The 27317-nt window shown below is 30.3% G+C and overlaps 3 protein-coding genes across 5 annotated transcripts; 2 read left to right on the top strand and 1 right to left on the bottom strand.

Annotated features, from left to right (window-relative positions):
• Window positions 1–2303: 2303 nt before the first annotated feature.
• Window positions 2304–8170, bottom strand: LOC108751809. Its single transcript, XM_018492225.1, has 6 exons — window positions 7832–8170; window positions 7269–7605; window positions 6648–7053; window positions 5814–6290; window positions 3323–3834; window positions 2304–2743 (listed from the first exon to the last, which is right to left on the bottom strand). The coding sequence occupies exons 2-6, from the start codon at window positions 7551–7553 to the stop codon at window positions 2483–2485; spliced, it is 1941 nt and encodes a 646-aa protein (XP_018347727.1). The 5' UTR covers window positions 7554–7605; window positions 7832–8170; the 3' UTR covers window positions 2304–2482.
• Window positions 8171–8219: 49 nt separating this feature from the next.
• On the top strand, window positions 8220–14233 carry LOC108751835 (probable tyrosyl-DNA phosphodiesterase). Of its 3 annotated transcripts, XM_018492266.1 has the most exons (8): window positions 8220–8322; window positions 8394–8465; window positions 8810–8907; window positions 9007–9156; window positions 11537–12073; window positions 12154–12690; window positions 12807–13014; window positions 13151–14233. In XM_018492266.1, the coding sequence occupies exons 4-8, from the start codon at window positions 9056–9058 to the stop codon at window positions 13280–13282; spliced, it is 1515 nt and encodes a 504-aa protein (XP_018347768.1). In that variant the 5' UTR covers window positions 8220–8322; window positions 8394–8465; window positions 8810–8907; window positions 9007–9055; the 3' UTR covers window positions 13283–14233. The 3 variants fall into 3 exon arrangements, with proteins under 3 accessions (XP_018347768.1, XP_018347770.1, XP_018347769.1); XM_018492267.1 differs by lacking the exon at window positions 8220–8322 and having other exon boundaries at window positions 8376–8465; XM_018492268.1 differs by lacking the exons at window positions 8810–8907; window positions 9007–9156 and having other exon boundaries at window positions 13151–14232.
• A 3394-nt stretch (window positions 14234–17627) lies between these two features.
• On the top strand, window positions 17628–20667 carry LOC108751832 (probable tyrosyl-DNA phosphodiesterase). The gene is made up of 6 exons (XM_018492262.1): window positions 17628–17920; window positions 17998–18707; window positions 18791–19324; window positions 19444–19645; window positions 19782–19921; window positions 20492–20667. Exons 1-6 carry the CDS (start codon window positions 17849–17851, stop codon window positions 20541–20543), a joined length of 1710 nt encoding a protein of 569 aa, XP_018347764.1. The 5' UTR covers window positions 17628–17848; the 3' UTR covers window positions 20544–20667.
• The last annotated feature ends 6650 nt before the right edge of the window (window positions 20668–27317 follow it).

The following is a 27317-nucleotide window of genomic DNA, read 5'->3' as shown; positions in this document are numbered from 1 at the left end:
ACACACACACACACACACATATATATATATATATATATATATATATATATATAAAAATAGAGCTCCTAATCATAATTATTTTCCGCAATTATAGTCACAAATACCAAAAACTTTTCTTTTAATATACCATTCCTATTCAGCATCTATGCAAACAGAGGTTAAAAAGTGATGTGGAATTCGAGATACGTGTCAAATCTTCATCCATCTCTCTCGATGGGACAATCATTAAACTCAACGTCATCGTTCTCTACTTCGCGACCGCATATCCGCCAAGATCTTGTGTACACGTGTACAGGGCGCGACACAAAAACACCTTACGCGACGGCAATTCTCTCCCTCACGCACGTGCACGCGTCATCCCTTGGTCTCTCCTATCCCTCAGATCTGCGGGGCGTGAACTCACGTTCACGCACGCCCACGTATGCGGGGGGAAGATAACTGTTGCGGGGTCATTCGACACGACGGCGACGGCGACGAGCGTCGGACGCACACACGCGTTCACCGTTGTCGTCCCCTCTCAACCCCTCACCCTTGGCGGCGACGTCGATATAACAACCCTTACCGACACGGATGGCTCCCTCTGTTGGGGTTGCACAATCGCGCCCTGATTGATAATTTATACGGTGCGTGCAGGTTTATTTGATTATCCGCCTCCAGCTGGGCGGCTTGGCTTGCCCGCGCGGGGCGACTCGCCGACTCCTTTCGCCACTTCTCTTCCGTTGTCGCCCCGTTTTTCGGCTTCTCGCTGTCTCGTTGTCCTCGCATTCCTATCTCTCTGATGGCTAGAACGATCGGGACGGGGTAAAACGTAAGAAATAGGCACAATTTAATAATTGGCATAATTTCAGCGATTTTTGTAATATCGTAAACAAGAAAGAAAAAGAATTTAAGAAAAAATCGAAATAAAAGATTATATTGGAAAATAATTTTATTATGTAGAACGCTCAAGCTGGTTGCTAGAATAGAAACATTTTTTGCAGCATTGTTCATCATACTTGAGATGTATTGTAAATATTTTGATGATCTAACAAAATTTTTCAAAATCTATGTATATATCAGTTTTCCAATCTATCTCTAGTTAAATTTATAGATTATTTCAATAAAATTGTATAGATATATCAATGTTATCGTTATCATATTAACCTTTTCTATCATTAGTACAAATAAAAATTCAAATTAGCGAAAATATTTAATAAGTAATGAAGAGGCCTGGATTATTGGTCCGGATCTTAATATTTCGATGTGAATTTATATACATATTTAATAAATATAAAAAAATTAATTCGGAAGGAAAGACAGAAGGCGCGACATCGTTGCGAAGCGACAGAATGAAAATATTTGAGTGTGTCCGGATTAAATCGATGTCGCGTCTATACGGGGGTGTCTCCGGAGGGGGTGTTTCATGTTGTTGTTTGAGTACGCTACCGGGTGCAAGGGTAAATATGGACAATTACAATATTTCTTCCCCGTCTCCCTCTCTGATCCCTCTCTGAGATCGCGCGCGCAGCGGACCCCAGCGAGAATCGCGACGCGGTATTATACGAGGCGCTCTACTTTAGGGTGGTTACGCAAGCGGGGGTTGTGACATGCGGGTGAAGTGACTGTGCTGTGACAGAGAATCGCCTACAGGGGGGAACACACGCGTGGTACGTTGATGGCATAATTGGTATCATTCGGGTAGGGTCTTCTTTTGAGGTAACCCAACGGCCCCATTAAGCGCGCACAATTATGTACGTCTTGTTCCATGTAGTTGCGTGTTCCTAATCGAGTCGGTGTTTTTTTTTCTCTTACTCGATCGAGATGCAGATATAGAATCATATCGATCGAACGCTGTGAAGGGCGATCAAATAGTATTGCTTTATTTTTCCCACAGAAAGTTCGATTTTGTTAGTCTAAAAATTTAGCTATAAATACAGATGATCTAAAAATTTTGTTAGACCACCAAAAAATTATACAAGACGCTCAAGGTAGCTGCTAGAATATTAAAACATTTTACAGCATTGCTTATGTTTAAGCATCCTATATATTATTTTGATAGTCAATAAAATTATTTTCAAATCTGTATCCAGCTAAATATTTAGATACTTTAGCATAACCGTTCTTCTCGTGCAGATTTACACTGAAAGAAATGCTTTGATACACATATGACTATTTATTTTGTTAATATGTGACTAACAAAAACTTTCTTACTTTTTTATTAAAACATTGTGCTACTTTACAAGATTTTTGGAATAACCAAATTTTAATTAAAAAACATAACTTTTAAATAATTTTGTTAGTCATATTAAAAATGTGACATACAAAAAATAAATGATTGTTCGTTCAAACATTTCTCTCACAATTATTGTACTGCACGTAATTGCTATTTACGACATAAATCGACGAAATGTAAATCGAGAAAGACTGAATCTTTAATATAAACTTCGATTAAAAGTATAAATTATATTTTGTATTTTTTGTCCCGAGATATTTTGTGAGATTTCTACTTGATGTTCATCCTCTTCTTCCATTGTTCGTATGTTCTCCTTGTCGAGTTCAAATCTTTGTTTTTTTGTCTGCTCTTTAAATCGAAGGAAGTCAATCTTGGTTTATTAACACTGAGCGATCCTGTTCCAAAATGCTCGCTTTGTTTTACATCGTTGCTATTTATTGTGATTGCGCGATCTTTTGTATGAACGTCATCGTTTTCTGTCTTCTCTGGATGATTGTTCAATTTTGCAGCTTCACTTTCCACTTTCTGGAGCTTTTGGTTAACAAGTGTCCCAGCGAATTAATAGAAGATAAGATTAATATAAGTTCTATATTATTATTAATTTATTAGTTAGAAGCAGTATAAAAGGAATTAAGGAAGCCACATAAAACTGTTTTGTTGATGATCAACAAATATTAAATATATTGAATATATTAAAAGTATTATTATATAAATTTAAAAAAGAAACACTTAAGTAAAATTTCATTGATTATTACAACATATTAATTATATCAGTAACTGAAATTCTAATAAAATAAGTTTTTTAAGATTTTCAGTTTTTTACAATAATAAAAAACATTATATGTTTAAATACAGTACAATGCTTTACAAAAATTTGAAAACGATTGACTCAATATAGCAAGAAAATGAATGAAAATATGATTGCCTCTGCAAAATTTGAAGGAGACAATTCTTTTCGCAATAATTTGCCATCAGAATTACATGTTTTTGTTACTTATTTTGCAGATACAAAATATTTATCTTCTTTTTTTTAATGTTATTAACAAATATCTTTATAATTGCAAATAAATGTTGATTTTTCAATAACTATTCAGTTATTGGGACATTTACCTTATCTTTGTTTGTTGCGTCGCTTTCAGAACGCAATATGGAAGGTTCTTTTGTTCTCAAGCGTTTCCATGTTCTTATGGGTAATCTAGAGAAGAACTTCCTTTCCTTTTTTTTTTTTATATCCAAGTGCGGTACAGAAATATTTGTCATTTTTAAAGCAAATGTCTTTTCATTCTGTGTTATCTTCTCTGGTGTCAATCGCGAGATAGGCACATCAATCTGATCCATTTTACTATTTCTAGTATTTCCGCGATGAGAATTTATGTTATCTCTTTCGTTTTCTATTTTTATCCGTTCATTATTCGATAAGTCTGCGATACGATTGAACATTCTTGTCAAATGACTAGTTTTCTTGGGAGAATTATTGGAAAGCTTGTTAACAAATTTGTCGCAGTATTGACGATTGTCAACAGTCGTTCCAGTTGTATTTATAATTTCTTCTCTCCTCTCAGTCGTCAGAAACTTATTTCTCTTCCCTTCGGTTGCTGAATGCGGTCTCATGTTATTTGAATCTATAAAAAAACGTATAACTTGCAAATAAATAAATAAATTAGTAAAATATTTATTTCTGTTTCGTGATACAACATGATAAGATTAAAATGACATGCACAAGCATGTTAAAAAAATGCGGTGTAAAAAAACATCCTTAATCTATTACATTATTTTTACTACTACATGGACTTTTGTATTTTAATGCCGTACTATTTTGTGTTTAATATTTATAAAATAAGTGTAAACTGATCAAGAATATGACCTAAAATTTAATGTTTTTCAAAATATTTGTAAAGATAATAAATATCATTTTTATGCCGCGTGTATAAATGTAAATACATATTATTGTGTATATTTTAGATTTGTAAAATTTTTATATTATAATTTTTAGTAAATTATTTTGCATTAAAATAGATTTTCTAATAAAATATTTTTTTAATAAATAAAAATCATTGGCTAAATTAATAGACCTCTTTCATTCATAATACTTTTGAGGCGGATATTTTCTATAAGAGATATCAAAGGGTTTGCGGGAGATCGCCGTGTCGTGGTCCATTGCTAATGCCGTTTCGCGATCTTTACCGTTCACTTTGTCAGGAGCACTGATACATGCGCTTCTTGTTCTGAAGTGAATGGCAAAGTTGATATTAGCAATGGACTACGATACGGCGATAACCCGCAAACTCTTTGATTCCTCTTTAATTCGTATTACACTATATATAAAATCAATGCAAAGTATTCTCGATTCATATACAAATAATAGTAAGTGTAACAAATGTGTATGTGTATATAGGACATGCCCGATATATATTGCCAATAATGCAAATCTATAGTTTATAAGGTAAACGTATAAGGTAAACATACTAGTTAGTGGATAGTCAACATGACCTAATTATTAGACGAAATGACAAAAATTTTAAATATTAAGCTTTCAATATGTACAACTCTAAATAAATTTTTTATATGTAAAAATTTAACGAGACAAATTTATTTAGAGTCGTAAATATCATTAAAACTTAATATTTAAAATTTTTATCATTTTGTCCAATAATTTGATCATCTCCAACTGATATATATTAATTATTTTAATTATAAATCTTTAATACTGGCAGTGAATAACGCAACATGTTTCAAATTGATACACGCCGCGTCCTGGATCTGTTAGGTTTATTATTATATCTAATTGAATACACATGGCAATTAATTGAAATGTTAATAATTGTTTTACTTATATTTTAGTAATTATTTTAATAATCAATGATGTAGAAACTTAATATATTTTCTTCTATATACATAATTTGCATATTACTCTCTAAATTTCTAAATATTTTACTTTTTAAATAGAGTGAAATCTCTCGAAGAAACTGAAAATTGAGATCTTGAAAAAAAAAGTGAAAACACTACCACTCTTGTTCAGAGTGACCGATCTTCACTCTTTTTAGAGTAAGATTTATTCTTTTGGAATGAGATTCACTCCAAAAGAGTGAAATCTCAATTCTTTTTTCAGAGTGTAATACCAGGGTAGATAAACCTCACACCAAAAAAGAGATTAAGATTTCACTCCTTTGGAGTGAATCTCGTTCCAAAAGAATAAATCTCACTCTAAAAAAGAGTAAAAATATTACCACTCTTGAACAAGACTTTTTACTCTTTTCACTCTTTTTTTTAAGATTGGTTCAATTTTCAGTCTCTTCGAGTGAGATTTTACATCATGAGATTAGATATGTCAATTATAAAGAATTAATTAATCTGAAAGTATTATAATATTTTAAAAATATTTACTGAAGAAAATTCGTGTGATATCTATGCGAAATTTTTGCTCACTTTTAGTACTTAGGAAGTATCAATGAAGTCGACAAATTATATAATTGTAGAGATATCTGCCGGTGCTGTGCGAACTACTTACAAACAACGCCGTCGGTAAAAAAGATAAGAGAAAAGGAGAGTATAAAGAAGAAAAAAATGTGTATTTTTAATAATTTTTCTTTACAATTCTTACCTTTTGCTGTAAAATACATGTTCGAAATTTGTTCATCAACGGATGTCCTTATTGATTGACCTCGTGAAGAATTCGCGTTCGGTGTATTTAATTGCAAAATCTTGGATTTCTCTTTCATCGCGTCACCTTTCAAAGTTCCATACCTCTTGCTATTTATTGGTATCTTGGGTGACAAGTTCTCTCGGCTATTTTTTTTAATCCTTTCATTGAACTCTTCTTCTTCCGAATCAACAACATCTTTGCGTTTTGGTTGTGAATTAAAGATGTACGATCTTCTCCTAAGCGGCGCCATTTTTTGCAACCCGCTGTGATTTTTTGTCTTCGTTGGATTGTAAAAAGTTGTTCCTTCGCATTCCGAATCGTTTTCAAATGAAATGAAATCCCAAAACATTTGTTTTGAAGGCATGACGGGATCAACGACATTGGGAAGATTATCTTGTTCACGATACATCGCTGTATCGCGAGACTGCTCAAGTTCTGCAAGAAGTAAACGATGAAATTACAAGAAATCAATAGAATTTTTTTATTAATATTATAGAGACCATCTATAATTCTTAATTGGTATTTGCTTCAAAATTCTTTAACTGATATTGTCCAGTGCATTTTTAATTAATATATCTTTGTTTAAATTAACATAATTGAACGATTTTGTTTTATTTTAAAAATCCAAGGAATAAGATTTACATAACTTAAAATTATGCAAGGTTATAAAAAGCATTTGTTATAAACAATTTTTTACAATACTGTCGTGTAATTGAAAATAATGGCAGAATTCAAATGGATCTGCAAATATCTGCAATTAGTTTAACATTTGTCGATTTTCAGAAAACGTACCATCCTTGCGATTGAAGCTTCTGTTGGATCTCGAAAGGATTTTTGTTCGTTTTTTGCGTTCGCCAGATTGAATATCGGTGTCGAGATTCTTTTTGTCGCTCTCGGCAAGCCATTGCGGAGAAACCTTCTTCCTTAAAGGTATGTGAATACTTTGCATAAATGGAGACTCGAGATCTCTCAAGTAATCATATTGCGAGACACGTTCTCTATAAGAACGCGCAATTGCATTTTGGGGATTTACAAATTGGGTATAATTATCTTCTTCAGCTGCAAAATCGTTTTTCGATAGTTCGAAATCATCATAAGAATTCTCCGTATACAAATTGTTGAAATCCGCATCAGGCTCGTCATCGTAATTGCGAATGTCTTGCCGCATTTTCCTCCGAATATAATTCCCATTTCTATCCTACGATCAACAAGAAGATATGTATACATTTTAAAATAAACTTTCTAAAAATATATTATTGTTTTTCTTCTGTATACATTTTTATTATAATAGTAAGCTGAAATAATAAAAACTTGTATTTAGATATATTTTTAATAACTTTTCTAATAATTATTAACGTGCTAATGGAATTTCCAGGATATCTGAAGTGTCGGTTTACTATCGCATTTGCTTACATCATCATTATTTATGTCGCTAGCTCTTCGAGTAAATTTATTCGGTCTGTTATTGAGCCATTTAGAGATTCTGCGAGTCGATCCGAGGTTTTCAGCTCCTCCGCGACGTCGATCAAACACATCACGTGAAAAATGTACAGGAAACGTAGTTTCCGTGTCGCAGCCGACGTCTGCCAATTCCACAACTCTGCCTGTATTGGCATACTCGGTGGATCGGAAGGTTGGCAAGATGGGTTCTGAGTCATCCACAAAAAGAAGCATCGAATTTTCAAAGAATGTGCCCATATCTAATTGCGTACCAATCAATAAGATTGTCACGTGCCAAAATCACACGTCTCTGAAAAATGCAAATTACGCAAAATCTTGATGAAAATAAAAACCGGAGCATATAAGTCAAATATAAAGAGAGAACAGAAGCGTAAATAAAGGAACTTTTAGAAAGCTTAAAGATTGGAGCAGCGAAAAAAAGTGTTTTAAGAGATAAACGTTTCTTTTATGTTATTACAATTTACGCTTCCTGCAAGTTTTGTTTAACTGTCACTTTTCTCTTACACTAAACTTACCCTTCGATCTTTATTTTCGCCAGAGAAGGAATTCATTCCTTTGAAGAGTCGAATATTAGATCATTGGAAGAATATTTCTGGATATTACTCAACAAATTGTAAAGAATTTCCATCAAATACATATTTTTGATCCATCTATTTCTTTAATTTTCATAGACTGGCCAAATGGTATGCCTTGACGGCAATGATGAATCTTTTGTCGGGCATTATTTACATATCGCGATGTAAATCATTTTTTTCGATTATTACGATGCTTACCAATTTTGATAATTCACGTGAAAGATTTTAGTTTTGACATTTTTCATCTTTCCATGGTCGAGAAGGCACATTAAATCAAGTGAATCGTGCAGTTCGAGATATCGAAAAAATCTAAAGTCTGAAACGTTTCTACAATTTTATATCTTTGTGAAATTTTTGTTGTTATAATTGTAATAGCGTCGAACGGAAGAAATATTAGGAAATAATTATAATTAATTACATTATATTTATAAGTAATTATATTTCCGATACACAAATTAAAAATAATATAGCGATTTTATCTAAAATGTTGAATCATTATTAGAAAGTTCAACTTCAAGAATGCAGAAGTTGCAGATATCGTATCTTGTAATCTACCATTACAGTACGTAAAAATGTAAGTATATCCGTATGTTCGTGGAATTTTAGAGTGAGTAATGTTTTATGAAATTACACGCGTTTATCGCTTTTTTGTTATTTGAAAGAAACAATAAAATAAGTAGATTTTGTACTATTGAAGTCGTATTATCAAAAGACTCTTATAAGTTATTTCACTTATAGTCAGTCTTATTTACGATGATGAATTCTATGATGATTACAGGTGTTAAAGGCTTTTATTTTCTATTGATAGATATGTTTTCTTGAGAGAGAGAAAGAGAGAGAGAGAGGGGGGGAGGGGGAAGGAGGGAGATAAAGAGGAGGGAGTTTGGATTTTAGAATAATAATAATATATTTATTTAGCATTGGCAGAGAAAAGAAATATTGTCCTTTTATGGTGAAATATTACTGGAAATATCCAATTTATTTGAATGAAATGTTAAAACATCCTCATTATAACTGTTCGTATTCCTCAATTGTAATTAATAATTATATCATTATTGATTATGTTATTACATGTAATTATATTATTTGGTTAATAATTGTTACTTTAATTTCAGTGGAGAAATAACTGATAAGCAGCTGAATAATATAAATGATATATGAGAAATGTTCTATTTTACTAGTAATAATTGTTCACAGTGGCCAATTCAACAGCTATTGAAAATGATAGATTGGGGAAGGATAAAACAGAGACAACTATCCACAAAGTACGCTTAATTTATTCAATAGATGTAGTACAGATGTTTGGAACATCGCAATAATCATACTAATATTTTAAGATAATCTCATATATTCAGAAAAATATCTAGCACACAAGTGTCTAACGTATATCTTATTTAATGGATATCTTATGGATACTTTACAATTGGATAACATCTAAAAGATTAAAAAACATATTTACTTCCCCTCCCCTCCCCCTCCCCTAGTAGAATGTAAAGAAATTTAAGATACTATTCCGGAATTATAAATTATGAGTTTCTTGCATTATATGACACTCATTTTTATATCTGAGATATAAAATAATAAAAATATTCATAAAGTTTGTATTGTGTTTATTAAATCATTAGCCAGGTAATAATAAGCTAGCAAGTAACATCAGCTTCCACCAATCATCTGCACCACCAATTAAAACCGAAAATATTCAGTCTGCAAACTAAAAACGCAATGATTATTTATTATTAAAGAATTATTGCACATACAAACAAAAATTTAATATTAAAAGGTTCATACAAGTTTCTGTTTCATTATTTTAATTTAAAAAATAATGATACAAAAAATGATGATACTAAAAAAATGTATCATTTTATTCAATTCAAATATATAATTTTTTCAAAAAATATTATATATAAAATCTCTAAATTGCATCAATTATAAACATAATATATATATATTTTTTTTTTTTCAAACATTATTGTCATACTACAATACTTCTCTTAAAAAATAAAATCGAAAAAAACTATATTCCAAATTTATTACAAACTTTTATTTCCTAAAAATAAAATCTAAAGTACTACATATATTTTTATTTTCATTTAAAGATCTTTCTGTTCCTACTCAAATGATACATATTATATTTTTCTATTTCAATTCAGTAAAATTTAATTACAAAGAATTAAAAGGGAAAAAATATAAACTTAAAAAATTTAGTTCAAATAAAAAAATTTTACAGTAAAAAAACTTATATTAGTTCTGCTACACGTTTAACAATACAAAATACATGATATTAAGATAAAATTTTATTTTTTTTACAAAAAGGTAAAACAAGGCGCCAATTTTACGCATTTATACATATATGTGATCCTTGAAGAAAAAAATTGCTTTCAAACTTATTCCAAATCAATTTTTCAAACTATTAAAGTAATAATAATTTTTTAAAAAATATGTGAAATCTTTAAATTGCGTCAATTATAAACAGAAAATATATTTCATTAAAATACTATTATTGAATAACTACTTTTAAGTAATAAAACTTGTGGTCCTACTTTTTCTTCTTAAAAAAATTATTATTTTTTATTTCTTTTAGCTAATAAAACCAAAATGGTATATATATAATAATTTTATTTTTTAATTAAAATAAAATCCAATAGGAAGTAATTTTTTTTTTCAAGGAACACAGATATAAGTGCGTACACTTGGCACCTTTTTTACCTTTTTTGTACATATATATAATTGTGAATTCGTTTTCATCAAAAAATGAATAAACAAACGATAGCAAACGACAATATTTTCATTAAACATAAAAATGAGGATATATTCTTAGTATGAAAGATAAATTTTGTTCCTGCTCGTATGTATGCAAAGCAAAAACAATAACAATAATGAAGGTCAAATATTAAAAACCAGCAAACCTAGGTGATTAATAAAATTAATATATTAATTTATAAAAGTGTATAGACTCACGGAGTGGGCGTTGCGACGTTAGTTTTCTTCAGCCGTGAATGAATTGTAAATTATAAGCGCATGATCTTAATAATGACGGTTGTGCAGAAAAAAAACATAATTTATAATAATCGTCATTGTGTTAACATAATGCATTTATAATTTGCAATTTATTCATTAAAGGTGAGCTGCAATTTTGATCAAAATCGGTGAAGAGCAGAGCATAGCCTCTACTTGTAAGTCGAAACGTGTACCATGAACGTCTACACTTTTAAAATTAATATATAATTAATTAATTTTATCGGTGACCCAAGTTTGTTTATTTAAAGATATATTATGATAGAAAATGATAACACTTTGTGCAAACCTTATCAATACTTATATCTTTCCTTTGTTACGTAGAAGCGATATCATATCGATTCTGTATATAAACAGATATTTTACGATATTATTGGAATATCCTAGATATTATTTACTTAGTTGTCTTTCGGACTGCATTTAGAAATCTGAAACAACTTAGGATTTTTTTCAAAATAAAATGTGCTGTGGTAGTTACGATAGTTGGTAGTTAATTCACTAAAATACAATTTTTGTACTTAATTTACTGAAAGTAGTTAATTCACTAAAAAACAGTAGTCAACAAAATATCGGCGATTCTCAAAGTAGTTGCAAAAATAACGAAGAAGACTCAAATTCAATAACTTCTAGAATGGAAAATCTCATGCATACAGATCAAGTGTTTGATTCAGCAATGTCAAGGAAAGAAGTTAGAAAAATGGCTATTCAGAAGATGGAACAAATTGACTACACAATAATGACTGCGAAAACAGGAAAGTTTGCGAAGAAATATGCTTCTTCAGCACCTTACCATTTATTTTTCACGAGAGTCGAAAATTCCAAAGAGACTCATAATCAACGGTTTTCTATAACTTTCTCTGAGATTCTCGATCGTAGTCTTGGAGAAATTGTTAACAGTCTTCATTTAACTTTTATGGTAGATGCCATATGGTTGTATTTGCAATATTTGTTGGCTGGCCAACGTACCGACATGACAATTCTGTGCAAACATAGAAAATATCATGAGGAATTAAATGAAAACGTTACTATAATAAAGGTAGAAGGCCAGCGCGATCAGTTCTCTAGTCATCATGCGAACATCATGATCCTGCAATATAAAAATGGGATTCGAGTGATTGTCTCTACTGCTGGCTTGCATCCTGTTGATTGGGAAAACAGGACACAAGGGTTCGTTAAATACGCTTATAGATATTTCTTATTGAAATATGTCTTTGTCTATAAACATCATTTTATTATGTCCTGATTAGATTGTGGATCTCGCCTCATCTGCCTTACCTGCCAGAATCCGCAAAACCTAGTGATGGGGAATCTCCAACGGGTTTTAAAAAGGATCTCGAGCGATATCTGAATAAATATGAACAACCGGCTTTAACGCAGTGGATACGTGCAGTGCAGATGGCGGATTTTTCTGATGTAAATGTGTTTCTCGTCGCTTCTGTTCCCGGAATTTATAAAGCTGACGAAGCCGACTTTTGGGGATACAGAAAATTGGCACACGTTCTATCGCGCTATGCCACACTGCCGCGAGGTGCACAGTGGCCTATAGTTGCACAAAGTTCTGGCGTAGGCTGCTTTGGTTTGTTCGAAAATTGGTTGTTGAAAGACATAATTTGGAATATGTCGGAGGAGACTTCTAAAGGTTTAAAAAATCAGCCGCGTTTTCAATTTATTTATCCGTCAATAGAGAATTATAAGCAAAGCTTTGATTCTGAACGTTTAATTACTCCCTTGACGTACAGTGCAGAAACACATTCTAAACAACAGTGGCTAGAATCACATTTATAGTAAGTTACAATTGTTTATTTTTACTTTATTTGAATAATTACGCTTAGGTTTTTACATTTTAGAAGTAATCCGTTTTTTCTACAGCTAGAATTTTACATTTGTTTCTTTTTTACAGTCAATGGAAAGCTAAGCGAACAGGACGAGATCGTGCGATGCCTAATATTAAATCCTACACAAGGATTTCTCCCGATTCGAAAAGCATTCCTTGGTTTGTGCTCACCAGCGCAAATCTGAGCAAAGCCGCATGGGGAACAACCAAACAATACAAAGGTTATAGTATAGGAAACTACGAGGCCGGCGTGATATTCATACCAAAATTTATTGTAGGCACATATTATTATTTTACTAATTTCCAACATATTAATACTATTAATGGATACATATTATGGAAATATGTTTAAAGCATATATTTTAGTAGATTAATATTAATTATTACGTCTCAAACTCGTTTGTATTTAGACTGGGACAACAACATTTCCTGTTGGAGAAGAAAAAGATGGTACAGACGTTCCAGTATTTCCGATCCCATACGATCTTCCATTAACACGATATGGATCGAATGATAGTCCTTTTGTCGACAAATTTGTCTAGACAGAATGTAACATTTCAAATGATGACACTAGTGTTTAAATCTGTTTATCTGTTTTAAATAAGGATGAAATATTTTTGCATCCGTGTTTATATTGTACATTATTGGTTGAAGAAACAGGGCACTGGTAAATCAATTTATTCTTATATTCATATTGTAATAAGGATTGGGAACGTTACTTTATAAAAAGTATCTGTTATTGTTATCGTTACTTTTTATAAAAAATAACATTATTGTTACTAATTCTTACTAATTTTAAAAATTACTCTTGAGTAATCACAGCCATATTGAATTATGACATCAGAAGCGAGAATGACACGTTAATTTTTATTGCCATTCATAAATAAAGACAATTTGAATAAAACAAGATGATGAGATTGTTTTAAAACATTTGTAAAAATGGAATAAACGAAGTTTTAGTAAATAATCGAAAACAGTGATAAAGGCACGTGTAAGTGAAAATAAGCTACGTATGCGCATTGAATAAAAACACTTTATGTGCCTTTCATCACTTTTTACGATTATTCACTGATTGAGGGGGAATAAGCATAGTTTTTATCCATTTTTACAAATGTTTTAAAGCAATCTCATCATTTTGTTTTATTCAAATTGTCTTTATTTATAAATGGTACGTAATAAAAATTAACATGTCATTTCTCGCTTCTGATGTCACGATTTAATATGGCTGTGGTGACTACTTAGGAGCCTTAAAAAGTAATACATTACCGTTACCATTACGTACAGGGTAACGATTTATTACTTGTTTGTACGTTGTAACGTTAAAGTGAGATATTAGATATAACTACGTAACTTACGCTTACTAATTACATTATTTAATAATCAATATTAATTATAACGATTAATGTTAAAATTTATAGTTTTAATAGCGATTTTTGCTGGAAACACTGTGTGCATATTTAAAACTATTGTACTATAAAATGTTAACCTTTCAAATTTCTCTATTATTTCGTAGCACTTTTTTCGCAACATTCGGAAATGACTTTAAAATTGTATAATAAATAAATATTTTTGGTGTAATAAATCATATTATTATATTATAATTAATCTAACCTGTAAAATTGGACTGTTTTATTAAACAATTTTCGTAATATCTTTGATATATAATAATTTAAAAATTCTTCTTTTTTTCTCAGACAGCACAAAATACTACAAAATATAATGAAAAAAGGTCTTTTTTAAGTTGTTTTTCCAACAAAGAAAAGACATCTAAAAGATGACGAAAAAAATATCAGTTTTGGATAGTCTTTTCAGCAAAATAATAAGATGTCTATTAGTTTCACTGTCAAAGACATCTTTTAGTTTTGTCGAAAAAACAATTTAAAAAAGATATCTTTTGTCAGGACCAGTTGGTGTAATTGTCGGTAAAGATTCCATATTTCATGAGATGATTTATAATTATGCGATTGTGTTAAAATTTTATTAGGGTTAATGTAAGATGCTTCATTTCGCTAAATATATTTTCTTCCATTCCAACATTTGATGATTCAGAATCTTCGAGAGTGGACCTTTCTTCGTTTGACTCCTTTAAATAACATGGAATCATATTGCATAGCAAGGTTTGGTAACTTCCCTTCTTGCAATCGACAGGTAAAATTTGACAGGGAGGTTCGAAAACTTTTCTCTGCAATTCTAAAATTATTTAAATTATTTAAATTTTTAGGAGAGATTTGATAACTTTTCCTTCCAAGGATTTTGGATTTATATGAATTTGGAGGGGTTTGGTAACTTCTCTCTCCAAGGATTTTAGAATCTAAGATTTCGAAGATGTGGAAATCTTCCTCTCAATAAATATTTATAGTAAAATTTTTATTTAAATTTTTAGTTTCTCTCGTTATATTTTGTTTTCAATTTTTTCCTTAATTTCCATTTCATCATCGAAAATTTCATTTAGGGGTTTTTAGGCGTAGCGTTGGTACTAGGACTTCCATTTCTTTGTCCAACGTACTTATAGTATTTAGATACGCTTTACCCGAGATATTATTTATGATGGTGTCTTTCAGATAGATTCCATGAGCTATTTTTACTCTTGATGTGTCTTATCTTTATTTTCTGCCCTTACATAGAATAACGATGAATTCTGACCGTGTAGATGTGATAATGGTTTCTGGCGAAAAGAAATATATATTAATTCCTGATACATCTAAATATTCCTTCGCGTAATCTAATTTCAAGGAAATCTATTTAAAGAAATTATTCTTTAATATGCCGGATTGCGAGATTGAAAAATTGTTTGATACGAAGTGAAATGTTACTTTTTATTTGAAAAGGAGTAAAATTATTTCCCCGAGAGTGTAAACAGGATGATTGTTTTCTCGTTTAATTTTAAAATATTATTATAATTGACCATCTTGTTTCTAAGAGCAAATTTTTCTTTAAATTACATTTGATCCAAAACCCGTATGTAGCATTATATACTGCCAAAGTTATTGGCAGAATTAAATTATAATTGTTTATCTAAACAGTAGGTGCACGACTGTTTGTTGAGATTTATGACTTTAATTTTGTTGAAAAGCAGCAAGCAAATTTTAAGATAAAATAACTTCATCAAAAATCGCATCGAAATGTTTAAAAAAGCATTTTAAAGCTTGAAATCTCTACTTTCAAAATCGGTAATTGATAATTTAATCTGATTGATCCTTTATGGAGCTATACGAACACAAATGGATATCTGTCAAATGTAAAAATTTTACAAAGGTTTGTGGCGTGAAGTAAAACACAAAAATGCGGTTTACATCAATCAAAAGAGTGAATCTTTACCTTTAATTTGCTTTTTTATAGACCTCTGTATGATTTTTTTTCACCGAGTTGTTCAACATTGAAGCAAAAAGGGTCATTTTTGTTTCAACGTTGAATAACTCTGTGAAAAAAATTGTATAGAGATCTATAAAAAAAACCAAATTGAAGGTAAAGATTTACTCTTTCAAAAGCTATAAACCACATTTGTGGACAATTTTTAATTTTTTCGCGCCGTGCAACTTCACAAATTTTGTAAAAAATTTTGAGATCTGATGCATCTTCATTTATGTTTGTGTAACTTTATGAAATATCAGTAGTACCGTTTTTGAAGTACTGGTTTGGTATTTCAAAAAATGGTATCTGAAAAGTAGAGATTTTAAGCTTTAAAATGCTTTTTTTAAAATTTTGATACGATGATTTTTGATGAAATTATTCTATCTCGAAATTTGTCTACTTTTATTTAGAACGGAACAGGTAATGTTTTAATTTTGTTGAGTAATGTATATATCTACATATACAATACATTTAAAAAATATATATATCCCATTGAACATCCTTTAGCAGGGGCAGAGGTGGGGTGGAAATCGTTTTGCATGGAAAACTATTACGTAATCAAGGAAGGATATAGAATATAGGATAGTTTTTAATATTATATCTAGCGGAAATAAGACGTTACTTTTTCAAACTCTTTTTATTAATAATTTTTTAACGAATTATGAGCAACAGCTAAAACTGGTTGGAGGTTACTCAAGTCATAACCTTCACAACATATATCAAAGTCAAGGTCATTGGAAACCTCCACTAAAGTGAACATCATTCGATATTTATATAATTCGATATAATTAACACTTTAGAATTTAAGATTTAAAATTCTGAAGTATTAGTTATATCAAATAAAACGCTCGCAATTATATGTATAATTTTCCAACCTTATAATTTAATATTATAAAAAGTGAACAATTTGTATTACATACACAGTGCCGTAAAATAATATCAATAAGAATCGGCAAATCTCACATGGATTTCTTTTGTAACTATACTTGTATATTTATGGAGTATTACTCATGTCGTCGTAATTTTATACTAAATAGATAATAGATCGCGAAATATTTTCTTTAAAAAGTACTTAAAAGAGTCTATCGTTGATGTATCGCAGATTAATAATAATGTATTTCTTTTCATAATTGTATAACAGTATACTGTGAGCTTTCTGTTTATTGTGAATAATGACTGTTGATTACGATAAATTTTCAATTATTTATTCTCGAGAAATTCTAATAAGAAGATAGAGAATAATAAATTACTACAAAAATATTTTATCTTATACACATATATCAACGATTGCGAATTTGTTTTTACCAAAAAATAAATAAAAAACGATAGAAAACGATAATATTTTTATCTAAATATAAAAAGTAAGACGACTATGATAGAAAATGATAACGCTTTGTGTAAACCTTATCAATTCTTATATCTTTCCTTTGTTATTATCATTACTACGTAATTACGTTATTACTACGTGGTAAGCGATATCACGTAGATTCTATATATACATAGATATCTCATGATATTTTATTGGAATATCCTAGATATTATTTACTCAGTCGTCTTTCAGACCGCATTTATAAATGTGGAACAACTTAGAATTCTTTCGAGATAAATTGTGCTGTGATAGTCATAATAATTGGTAGTTAATTCACTAAAACACAATTTTTATTCAACTGCTACGTTAAGTACTAAAGGAGATTTGAAGGAAAAATAAAAAAACATAAAAATCAGTAGGACAGGAGAAACAAGATAAATTTAAGCAAATGGACGAAGGAGCTCAGGCACTTTCTACAGTTTTGACTGGCGAAGAACATGAGAGTTTGGAACGTGACAAGGTTAGTGTAATGAAGAATGAGTTTATGAACTTTAAATTGTGAAAAATAAATACAATAAATATACACTTTTTTATTAGACAAGAAAGAAAAGTCGGGACGAATCAGAAGATAGCACTTCCGATACAGAAAAAACGAGACAGATGAGTACAGAAAGCAATGATTTCACAAACAATAGTCAACAAAATATCAGCGATTCTCGAAGGAGTTTAAAAAGTAGTAAAGAAGATTCAAATTCAATAACATTTAGAATGGAATATTTTATGCATACGTATCAAATTTTTGATTCCAAAAAGTTAAGGAAGAAAGCTAGAAAAATGGCTATTCAGATAATGAGACAAAATGGGTATGCAGTAATGGTTGTGAAACCAGGAAGGTTTGCGATGAAACATGCTTCTTCAGCTCCTTACCATTTATTTTTCACAAGAGTCAAAAATTCCAGAAAGACTTATAATCAACAATTCTCCATAACTTTCTCTGAGATTCTCGACCGTAGTCTTGGAGAAATTGTTAACAGTCTTCATTTAACTTTTACCGTAGATGTCGGGTGGTTATATTTGCAGTATCTGTTGGCTGGTCAACGTACCGACATGACAATTCTGTACAAACATAGAATATGTCTGTGTCGTGAGGAATTAAGTAAAAACATTACTATGATAAAGGTAGATGGGCAACAGAAATTCTCAAGTCATCATACGAACATCATAATCCTGCAATATAGAAATGGGATTAGGGTGATTGTCTCTACTGCTGCCTTATATTCTGACGATTGGAAAAATAGAACACAAGGGTTCGTTAAATATGCATAGATATTTCTTGTTGTTAGTCGTATAATCTTTGTCTATAAACATCTTTTTATTATGTCCTGATTAGATTATGGATCTCGCCTCATCTGCCCAGCCTGCCAGAATCCGCAAATCCTGATGATGGGGAATCGCCAACGGGTTTTAAAAAGGATCTTGAGCGATATCTGAGTAAATATGAACAACCGGCTTTGACGCAGTGGATACGTGCAGTGCAGATGGCGGATTTTTCTGGTGTAAATGTGTTTCTTGTCGCTTCTGTTCCCGGAATTCACATAGCTGACGAAGCCGATTTTTGGGGATACAGGAAATTGGCACACGTTCTATCGCTCTATGCCACGCTGCCGCCAGATGCACAGTGGCCTATAGTCGCACAAAGTTCTGGCGTAGGCTGCTTTGGTTTGTTCGAAAGTTGGTTGAAAGACATAATTTCATGTATGTCAAAGGAAACTTCTAAAGATTCAGAGAATCACCCACATTTTCAGTTTATTTATCCGTCAATAGAGAATTATAAGCAAAGCTTTGATAGTCAACGTTTAATTACTCCCTTGACGTACAGTGCAGAAACACATTCTAAACAACAGTGGCTAGAATCATATTTATAGTAAGTTATAATTGTTTATTTTTATTTTATTTAAATATTTACGCTTATATTTTTACATTTTAGAAGTAATCTGTTTTTTCTACAGCTAGATTTTTACATTTGTTTCTTAATTTTTATAGTCAATGGAAAGCTAAGCGAACAGGACGAGATCGTGCGATGCCTAATATTAAATCCTACACACGGATTTCTCCCGATTCGAAAAAAATTCCCTGGTTTTTACTCACCAGCGCAAATCTGAGCAAAGCTGCATGGGGATCAAGCAAACAACAATATAGTATAGGGAACTACGAAGCCGGCGTCGTATTCATACCAAAATTTATCGTAAGTACTATATTATTATTTAGTAATTTCTGACATATCAACGCTATTAAAGAATGTATATTATGGAGATATGTTTAAGACATGTGTTTTAGTCGATTAATATTAATTATTACAATTTAAACTCGTTTGCATTTAGACTGGGACAACAACATTTCCTATTGAAAGCGAAGAAGATACAGACGTTCCAGTATTTCCGATCCCATATGACCTTCCATTAAGCCAATATGAATCGGGCGATAGTCCTTTCGTCGACGAATTTCAATTCTCTTGGTTTAGGTAGGGAATAAAAAACGTTCTACTGTAAGATAAAAATGGCATCCCATAATTATTTACATGAAAGTATTAGATTCATGTGATAAAAATGAAAGTATTAATGCAATTCTACCATTAAGAATATTCTCAATTAAAGATAATAATGATACAAAATGTTTTTGTATTTAGGCTTACTATTATTTATATATTTTTATCGTTTTATTACTCACTAACTTTCGCGCTATTTGTACGAGATTTGTTTGTAAATTTACAAATAAAAATAATTTCTTGATTTGTAACTAAGCAGATTGTGGAAGTACAATTACAATGTGTATATGTAGTTATAGGAATGATAATATGACAATTACATTTTGCACTATATATTATTATACATTTAATAGCAATATGCAAAAGAATTACTGTTATATTACGTAATATTATTAAAATTTGAATAATTACAGAAAATATTTAAGATATCCTGCTATTTACGTAATTTTCCATATAAAATAAGATATATTTACACAATAAAAGTAAATTTATATAATTTTTGTAGAATTAATACATAATTCCTTTAAAATTGCATGATTTTTTTAGGGAAAGCTCCGATTGCACACATCGCATGTTGCATATATGCATTGCTAATTGACCAATTTAAAAATAAAATATTATCATTAGTGAAGTAGTGAAAATTACTAGGCACCAGATGATACGAGTGGTATGTGCAATCGGGATTGTAGGCAAATGGGATCCTTCCACATTTTTTATATTTATAGGACTAATCATATAATTTTTACATCTACTATATGTGTAAGTTTACAAAATTTGTTTACAGTGTGAGTAGCTTGTGTTTAATTGTGTGCAAACAATAAAGTAACAATAAAAGAATCTGTAAAATTTGTTACCGTTAGCAAAAGAATGTAACTGTTAGAGTTACTAAAGAAAAAAGTAACGCAGTTACCAGTAAAGTTACCAAAAAAGTAACTTGTAACTGTAACTTCATTACACAAATAATAAGTTACTTCCATTCCCTGAACAACAAGGATGTAATGATGCACCGTGCCACACCGTGTCATGTGTGTTTCCTGTTGAAAGGCATCCATCAATAATAGGGAACGCTTATTTACAATTGTTGAGTCCGCTAAATGCAGCTAATGTCGCAGGAATACTGTTTCTAATCGTCGACAACCATACAACTAGAAACAGTATCCCTACAACATTGACTGCCTGTGCGACTATTATACATAGATGAGGCTTAAAGGAACACGGCAGCGTCTCGCGTCTGTCTTATTATTAGCTGTGCTTGTCTTAATGTTTAGACACTACCATGTCTCCAGAATGACTATCGTGATGCGAACGATTTTCTTCGATTATTACTCATTTTCGCACAGAGTACCTCCAATCTTTATTTTCGTCAGAGAAGAAATTCATTCCTTTGAGGAATCGAGTGTTAGATTATTTCTTGAAGAATATTTTTAAATATCGCTTAACAAATTGCAAAGAATTTCTGTTTCAAATCTCTTTTCAAATATATATTTTTTATTCACTTATTTTTTTATTTAACTTTCAATAGATTCAATAAATTGGCCGAATGGTATGCCTTGACGAAAGTAATGAATCTTTTGTCGGGCATTATTTATAATACATATCGCGTGTGAATCATTATTTTCGATCATTACGATGCTTGCGAATTTTGATAATTTACTTGGAAGATATTGATTTTTATATTTTCCACCTTTTTATAGTCGAGAAGGTTCATTAAATCAAGTGAATCGTGTGGTTTGAGATACCGCAAAAATTTAAAATGTGAAACATTTTTACAATTTTATATCCTCGCGAAATTTTCGTTGTTATAATGGCAATGGCATCAAACGAGAGATACGGTAGGAATTAATTATTAATTACATTTTATTCATAAGTAATTATATGTCTGATACACAAATTATAAATAATATAGCGATTTTATCTAAAGTGCTGAATCATAATTACAAAGTTCAACTTCAAAGAAATTGCAGATATCGCATATCGTTTATCACTTTGGTATGTAAAAATGTATAATATATCAACGATTGTGAATTCGTTGTCACCAAAAAATAAATAGAAAAACGATAATAAATATTTAATATTTTTATTTAAAAATAAAAAGTAAGACGATATATTATGACAGAAAATTACATTTTGTACAAACCTTATCGATTCTTATATCTTTCCTTTGTTGTTGTTATTACTACTACGTAGGAAGCGATATCATATCGATCTTATATAAACTCAGATCTTATGATATTTTAATGGAATATCCTAAACTTACTCAGTAGTCTTTCGGATTGCATTTGGAAATCTAAAACAACTTAGGATTTTTTCGAGATAAAGTGTGCTGTGGTAGTTATAATAATTGGTAATTAAGCCATTAAAAATTGAAACACAATTTTTACCAAATGCTACGCCAAGTATTAAAAAAATTTAAAGGAAAAGGAAAAAAACATAAAAAAACAACAGCACAGGAGAAACAGGATAAATTCAATCAAATGGACGCAGAAGCTAAAGTATTTTCTACAGCTTTGACCGGCAAAGAACATGAAAGTTCGAAAAGCACAAGGTTAGTGTAATAAAAAATGAGTTTATAAACATTAAATTGTGAAAAACAAATGCAATAAATAAACAATTTTTTATTAGACAAAAAAAGAAAAAAACAAAAGTCGGGAAAGTTATCAGAAGTTACATTCGATACAGAAAACATGCGACAAATAAGCTCAGAAAGCAATAATTGCACAAATGAAAATCAGCAAAATATTGGCGATTCTTAAAGCATTTTTAAAGACATTTTTGTAATTGAAGATGATATTATATATAAAATACTAAAAGCATTACTTCTACTGAATGTGTGCGCTGTAAAGATTTTTTGCGGATGGGCTTTATACTAAAAATGCATAAAAAATATATATTGGACTAAGTACATTAAATTCAATGCATTACATAAAACATATTGTTTTACCTCCTCATATCATAACTCTTGTAATATATGTAAGATTAGAAATATTAATAATATTACTTCCTATATATTATGTATTTATTATTCTTATTCCTTAATGAAACTCTATATAAACACATTTTATAAGTTAATCCGTCATTTTGCTTTTTATTTTTAATCATTATTTATAAATCTTTTATGAGCCGTACAGTCTGAGATCCTTGCAGGTCAAGATAAAACTGTAAGGATTTAAAAAAATTGCTCTTTTAATATTTAATTTATGTGACAATTAAATATTTCGTATTTCTAATGATTTTTTAGCAGAGTGTAACATTTTTATTGATGTAGTATTTTACCTTAAACGTAATAAACAATACTTGAAAAATTAAGTTTTCTATAAATACGACATATAATATATATCGGATTTACTCTATAATATCATCACTTATTGTGTGTATACATATACATATATATGTATTTTGTGTGCGTGTGCGTGTGTGCGTGCGTGCGTGTATGTGTGTGTGTGTGTGTGTGTGTGTGTGTGTGTGTGTGTGTGTTTATATATATCTGGACATATAACATTACATACATGTATACTGAACTCATATACAATGTATTGAATATAATTCTATATAATAATTATAACCTTTTGTGTAAGAGATACATAAGTAAGCGAATATCGACATAACAGTTGTGGCTCAATGGCAGAATATCTAATAGGCAGCCTCGTATTAGAGATTTTTGGAGATCAGGTCTCGATTAGTAAACCACCACCTCGGAGTGGTAGAAATGTGCGATGTAAGTGACGAGTATTTCGCACTCGTAAATACGTTTTCTCAAATTTACACAGAACGTGTTTCATCACTCAGAAATACTCATAATGTAAATTTTTACCACTCGGATATACTCGTGTGCTACACGAGTGTAATCCATTTTAACCACTCATTTTTGCGGAAAAGTTTCTGTTTGCTATTTAAAAATGGAATCATACTCATTGAGTGAAATGCACATTTTCACAACTCAAATTAACCTTTCGCGCAGGTTAAAAACGGACTAAAAACGGTGAAAAATTTTTATAAAGGTGATGTTTTTTAAGTGATACAAGTAAAATATTTTGCATCCGTTTTTATTGTATTGTATATTTATTTTGATTGAAAGAACAGACTCCGGTAAATCAATTTATTATTATATTTACATCAGGATTGGGAATATTACTTTATAAAAAATACGTATTATCATTACTTTTTTAAAAAAATAACATTATTTACTTGTTACTAATTTTAAAAAGTAATACGTTGTTACCATTACTTAGGTAACGATTTGTTACTTGTTTGTAGTAAGTAAGTTTGTGTTAAAGTAAAATATTATAAATAATAATAATAATAATAATAATAATAAGTTAACAATTGTAACAATTAATATTAAAACTTAAAATTATTACATTTCTAAGCGAATTTTTATATGTATATCAATTCAAATAGTCAAGTCTGCAGAAATAGATTTTGAACGGAGGATGTTATATCAATTTCTAATTGTAGAAAGGCAACATACACATATTTCACATAGAGTAATATGACGACGTCATTAAACTGATATTTAAAGCCTGCTAACATGCTATATTATCAGATCGGTAGTAGATACCGAGAATTTGCAACTCCTGCTCGATTTCTGTCGTCAGTCTGTTGTCAGGTTGTACTGTGCGCGCATATACTGCTCGATCGATTTCTGTCATCAATCTGCTGTGTGATTTACTTTCTAAAAAAAATTTGGAAAATAGATTTGGAATAGGTTTGGAATAGGAAGTCATTTTTTTCTTCAAGGAGTGCACATACAAGCGCGTGTAATAATTTATGTAATGGCTCTTTCTGAAAGAAGCATGCACACTTGGCACTTTTTTTTATCTTTTTTTAAAACGTTAATATAAATTGAACCTTGTAGAATTGAAAAATAAACTTTAGTGTGCACGGATGAAACAAATTTTTTTTGCAAGCTTTTTTAATTGTATCGTGCAGCTTAACATTTTCTACTTAAAATAATTTCTTAATCATTACGCTACAACTTTTTTCACTGAAGTGTAACAATTTGAATAAATAATAAATTTTCAGGTCTTTCTCTAAAAACTTGTACCTAATGTTGCCGCCGGTATTAATATTCATTTAAAGTATACCACGGGGAGGTTACGCGGTCGGACTTACATCTCGTGCGTGCGTGTGTGCGTGCGTATGTGTACATATGCATTTTCGTTAACCTAAAACTAATAGATTAGTATATATTCAGGCTAAAATCTGGTATTACCTCTATTTTGAATAACGTCCTACAAACGTCTATTTTGTATTAATACATCTATTGCGAACTGTGGAATAGTACGCCAAATTTGGCGGAACGCTTCCGCTAACTGTCCCAAATTTTCTAATTACGAGTAATTCCGTCGTAATTGACCATCATATGTTTTATTTGTTGGATTGAGATCAGGACTCATTAGAGGATAAAACCGCAATATTTTTTCTTAGAAATCAGATAAGAAACAGACTTATCTTAATGCACGATAATGCATGTTCTCACCACAAACGTCATGCGACAATTTCTAAGCGAGAATCGTATTGCTCTTTTAAATTATTTTTTAAATGATTTAAATCGTTTTTAGCGAAAGACTTGCAAATCTCACTTCAGTGATAAAAATTGTAGCGTAATGATTAAGAAATAATTTTAAGTAGAAAATGTTAAGCTGTAGAATTAAAAAGTTAGCAATAGAATTAAAAAAATTTGCAGAAAAAAATTTATTTTATCCGTGGCATCCGTGCACACCGAAGATTTTTAGAAAAGCATTTTAAAGTTTGAAATCTCTGCTTTCAAAATCGGTAAAAATTTATACAAATTTCACAAGAGTCTGTGACATGAACTAAAAATCGCACTCAAATGCAATTACAGCAGCTGAAAGAGTGAATCTTTAACTTCAATTTGCTTTTTTATTGAACGTTGTACAATTTTTTTTCACCGAGTTATTTAACACATTGAAGTAAAAGGGATTATTTTTGTAAACCTCATTTTAGTGTGATTTTTAGTTCATGCCACAGACCCTTGTAAAATTTGTATAAAATTTTCAGACGTGACTGAGGTCCATTTCTATTTGTATAGCTTTGTAAAAATCAGTCATATCGAAATATCAATTACTGACCTTAAAAATAGATATTTCAAGCTTTAAAATGTTTTTTTTTTTAATCTTGTTATAATCATTTTAACGAAGTTACACTCTTTTAAATATTTACCTATTTTTGAGGATGGATTAAGTGATCTTTTAATTTTTTTTGCGTAGTGTATATTAATTCTATCTCTTATTTTTGATTGTTTACTTTAAACTTGTTTATTAGTATTATCGATAGTAATCGATAATACTAATTCAGATTCTTACAGATCATATAAAGTGATAACTTTTGACGTAACGCTCATATGCTGGAACTGAGTCGAAAAATTCTCTCCTTTTTTGCAATTTTCGCAATAGTGCACGAAATATTTTGAAAATTGTCAAATAAGTGCTTAAAATCGATGCAATAAACAACTTTAAGATTACTTTCAGAGAATTCTTTATAAAGATATTTCTCAAAGAACTCTTTTATTTCTTAAAGATATTTTAAAGTTGTTTTATACATCATTTTAGACATGCTCATAAGGTAAATAAAAATAAAAAAACAATTATGAAAATTACAAAATAATAGAGGACTTTTTGATTCAACTTAGTCCGCCCGATCTACACATTAGTGCTTTATTGAAACTTACCGAACATCCTGTGTATAACATTCAAATATCTTATCCACAATGTTTTATCGCAATTTATCTAGATATTACTTACTCAGTCTTCTCTAGGATTGGAAAATCTGAAACAACTTAGGATAATTCTCAGGATAAAATTTGCAGTGTAAACAGTTGTTATTATAATTGGTAATTAAATAATCTACTAAAACACAATCTTTGTCTATTACAAAAAACAAATTTGAAGGAAAAAGTAACAAGTCATAAGAAATCAACAGCTAGCACAGAGGAAGGTAAATTTAAATAAATGGCTGCAGGAACTGACACACATTCTAAAGCTTTGATTGGCGAAGAACATAAGAATTCGGAAAGCAACAAGGTTAGTAAAATTAAAATAATAAGATTATGAATCTTAAATTGCGAAACGTAAACGCAATAAAGATAAATTTTCTATTAGACGAGGAAGAAAAGTCAGGAAACAACATCAGAAGCTGGCTCTTCTGATTCAGAAAAGAATAGACAGAAAAGCACAGAAAGCATGAATAATTGCATAAATGATCAACAGGATATCGATGACATTCAAATTAATTCTAAAAACAACGAAGGAGATACAAGTTTAAGTATATCTATAGTGGAATATCTGAATACATATCAAGATTTTGATTCAAAAAAGTCAAGAAAGAAAGTTAAAAATAAGGCTATTGATAT

This window comes from Trachymyrmex septentrionalis, unplaced genomic scaffold, assembly GCF_001594115.1.
Source record: "Trachymyrmex septentrionalis isolate Tsep2-gDNA-1 unplaced genomic scaffold, Tsep1.0 scaffold52, whole genome shotgun sequence".
NCBI classification, from domain to species: domain Eukaryota; kingdom Metazoa; phylum Arthropoda; class Insecta; order Hymenoptera; family Formicidae; genus Trachymyrmex; species Trachymyrmex septentrionalis.
Note: the sequence above shows the minus strand (reverse complement) of the source record. Positions and strands in the feature narration are given on the sequence as shown.

Excerpts from the sequence above, each read along its gene's own strand:
- LOC108751835 (XM_018492266.1), top strand. The coding sequence starts at position 9,056 with ATGTTCTATTTTACTAGTAATAATTGTTCACAGTGGCCAATTCAACAG. Across the intron at positions 9,157-11,536 it reads CAGAGACAACTATCCACAAA|AATGGAAAATCTCATGCATA; the intron begins GTACGCTTAATT and ends AATAACTTCTAG. Across the intron at positions 12,074-12,153 it reads TGGGAAAACAGGACACAAGG|ATTGTGGATCTCGCCTCATC; the intron begins GTTCGTTAAATA and ends TGTCCTGATTAG.
- LOC108751809 (XM_018492225.1), bottom strand. The coding sequence starts at position 7,553 with ATGGGCACATTCTTTGAAAATTCGATGCTTCTTTTTGTGGATGACTCA. Across the intron at positions 7,054-7,268 it reads GCGACATAAATAATGATGAT|GATAGAAATGGGAATTATAT; the intron begins GTAAGCAAATGC and ends TGTTGATCGTAG. Across the intron at positions 3,835-5,813 it reads CATGTATTTTACAGCAAAAG|ATTCAAATAACATGAGACCG; the intron begins GTAAGAATTGTA and ends GTTTTTTTATAG.
- LOC108751832 (XM_018492262.1), top strand. The coding sequence starts at position 17,849 with ATGGACGAAGGAGCTCAGGCACTTTCTACAGTTTTGACTGGCGAAGAA. Across the intron at positions 18,708-18,790 it reads TGGAAAAATAGAACACAAGG|ATTATGGATCTCGCCTCATC; the intron begins GTTCGTTAAATA and ends TGTCCTGATTAG. Across the intron at positions 19,646-19,781 it reads TATTCATACCAAAATTTATC|ACTGGGACAACAACATTTCC; the intron begins GTAAGTACTATA and ends GTTTGCATTTAG.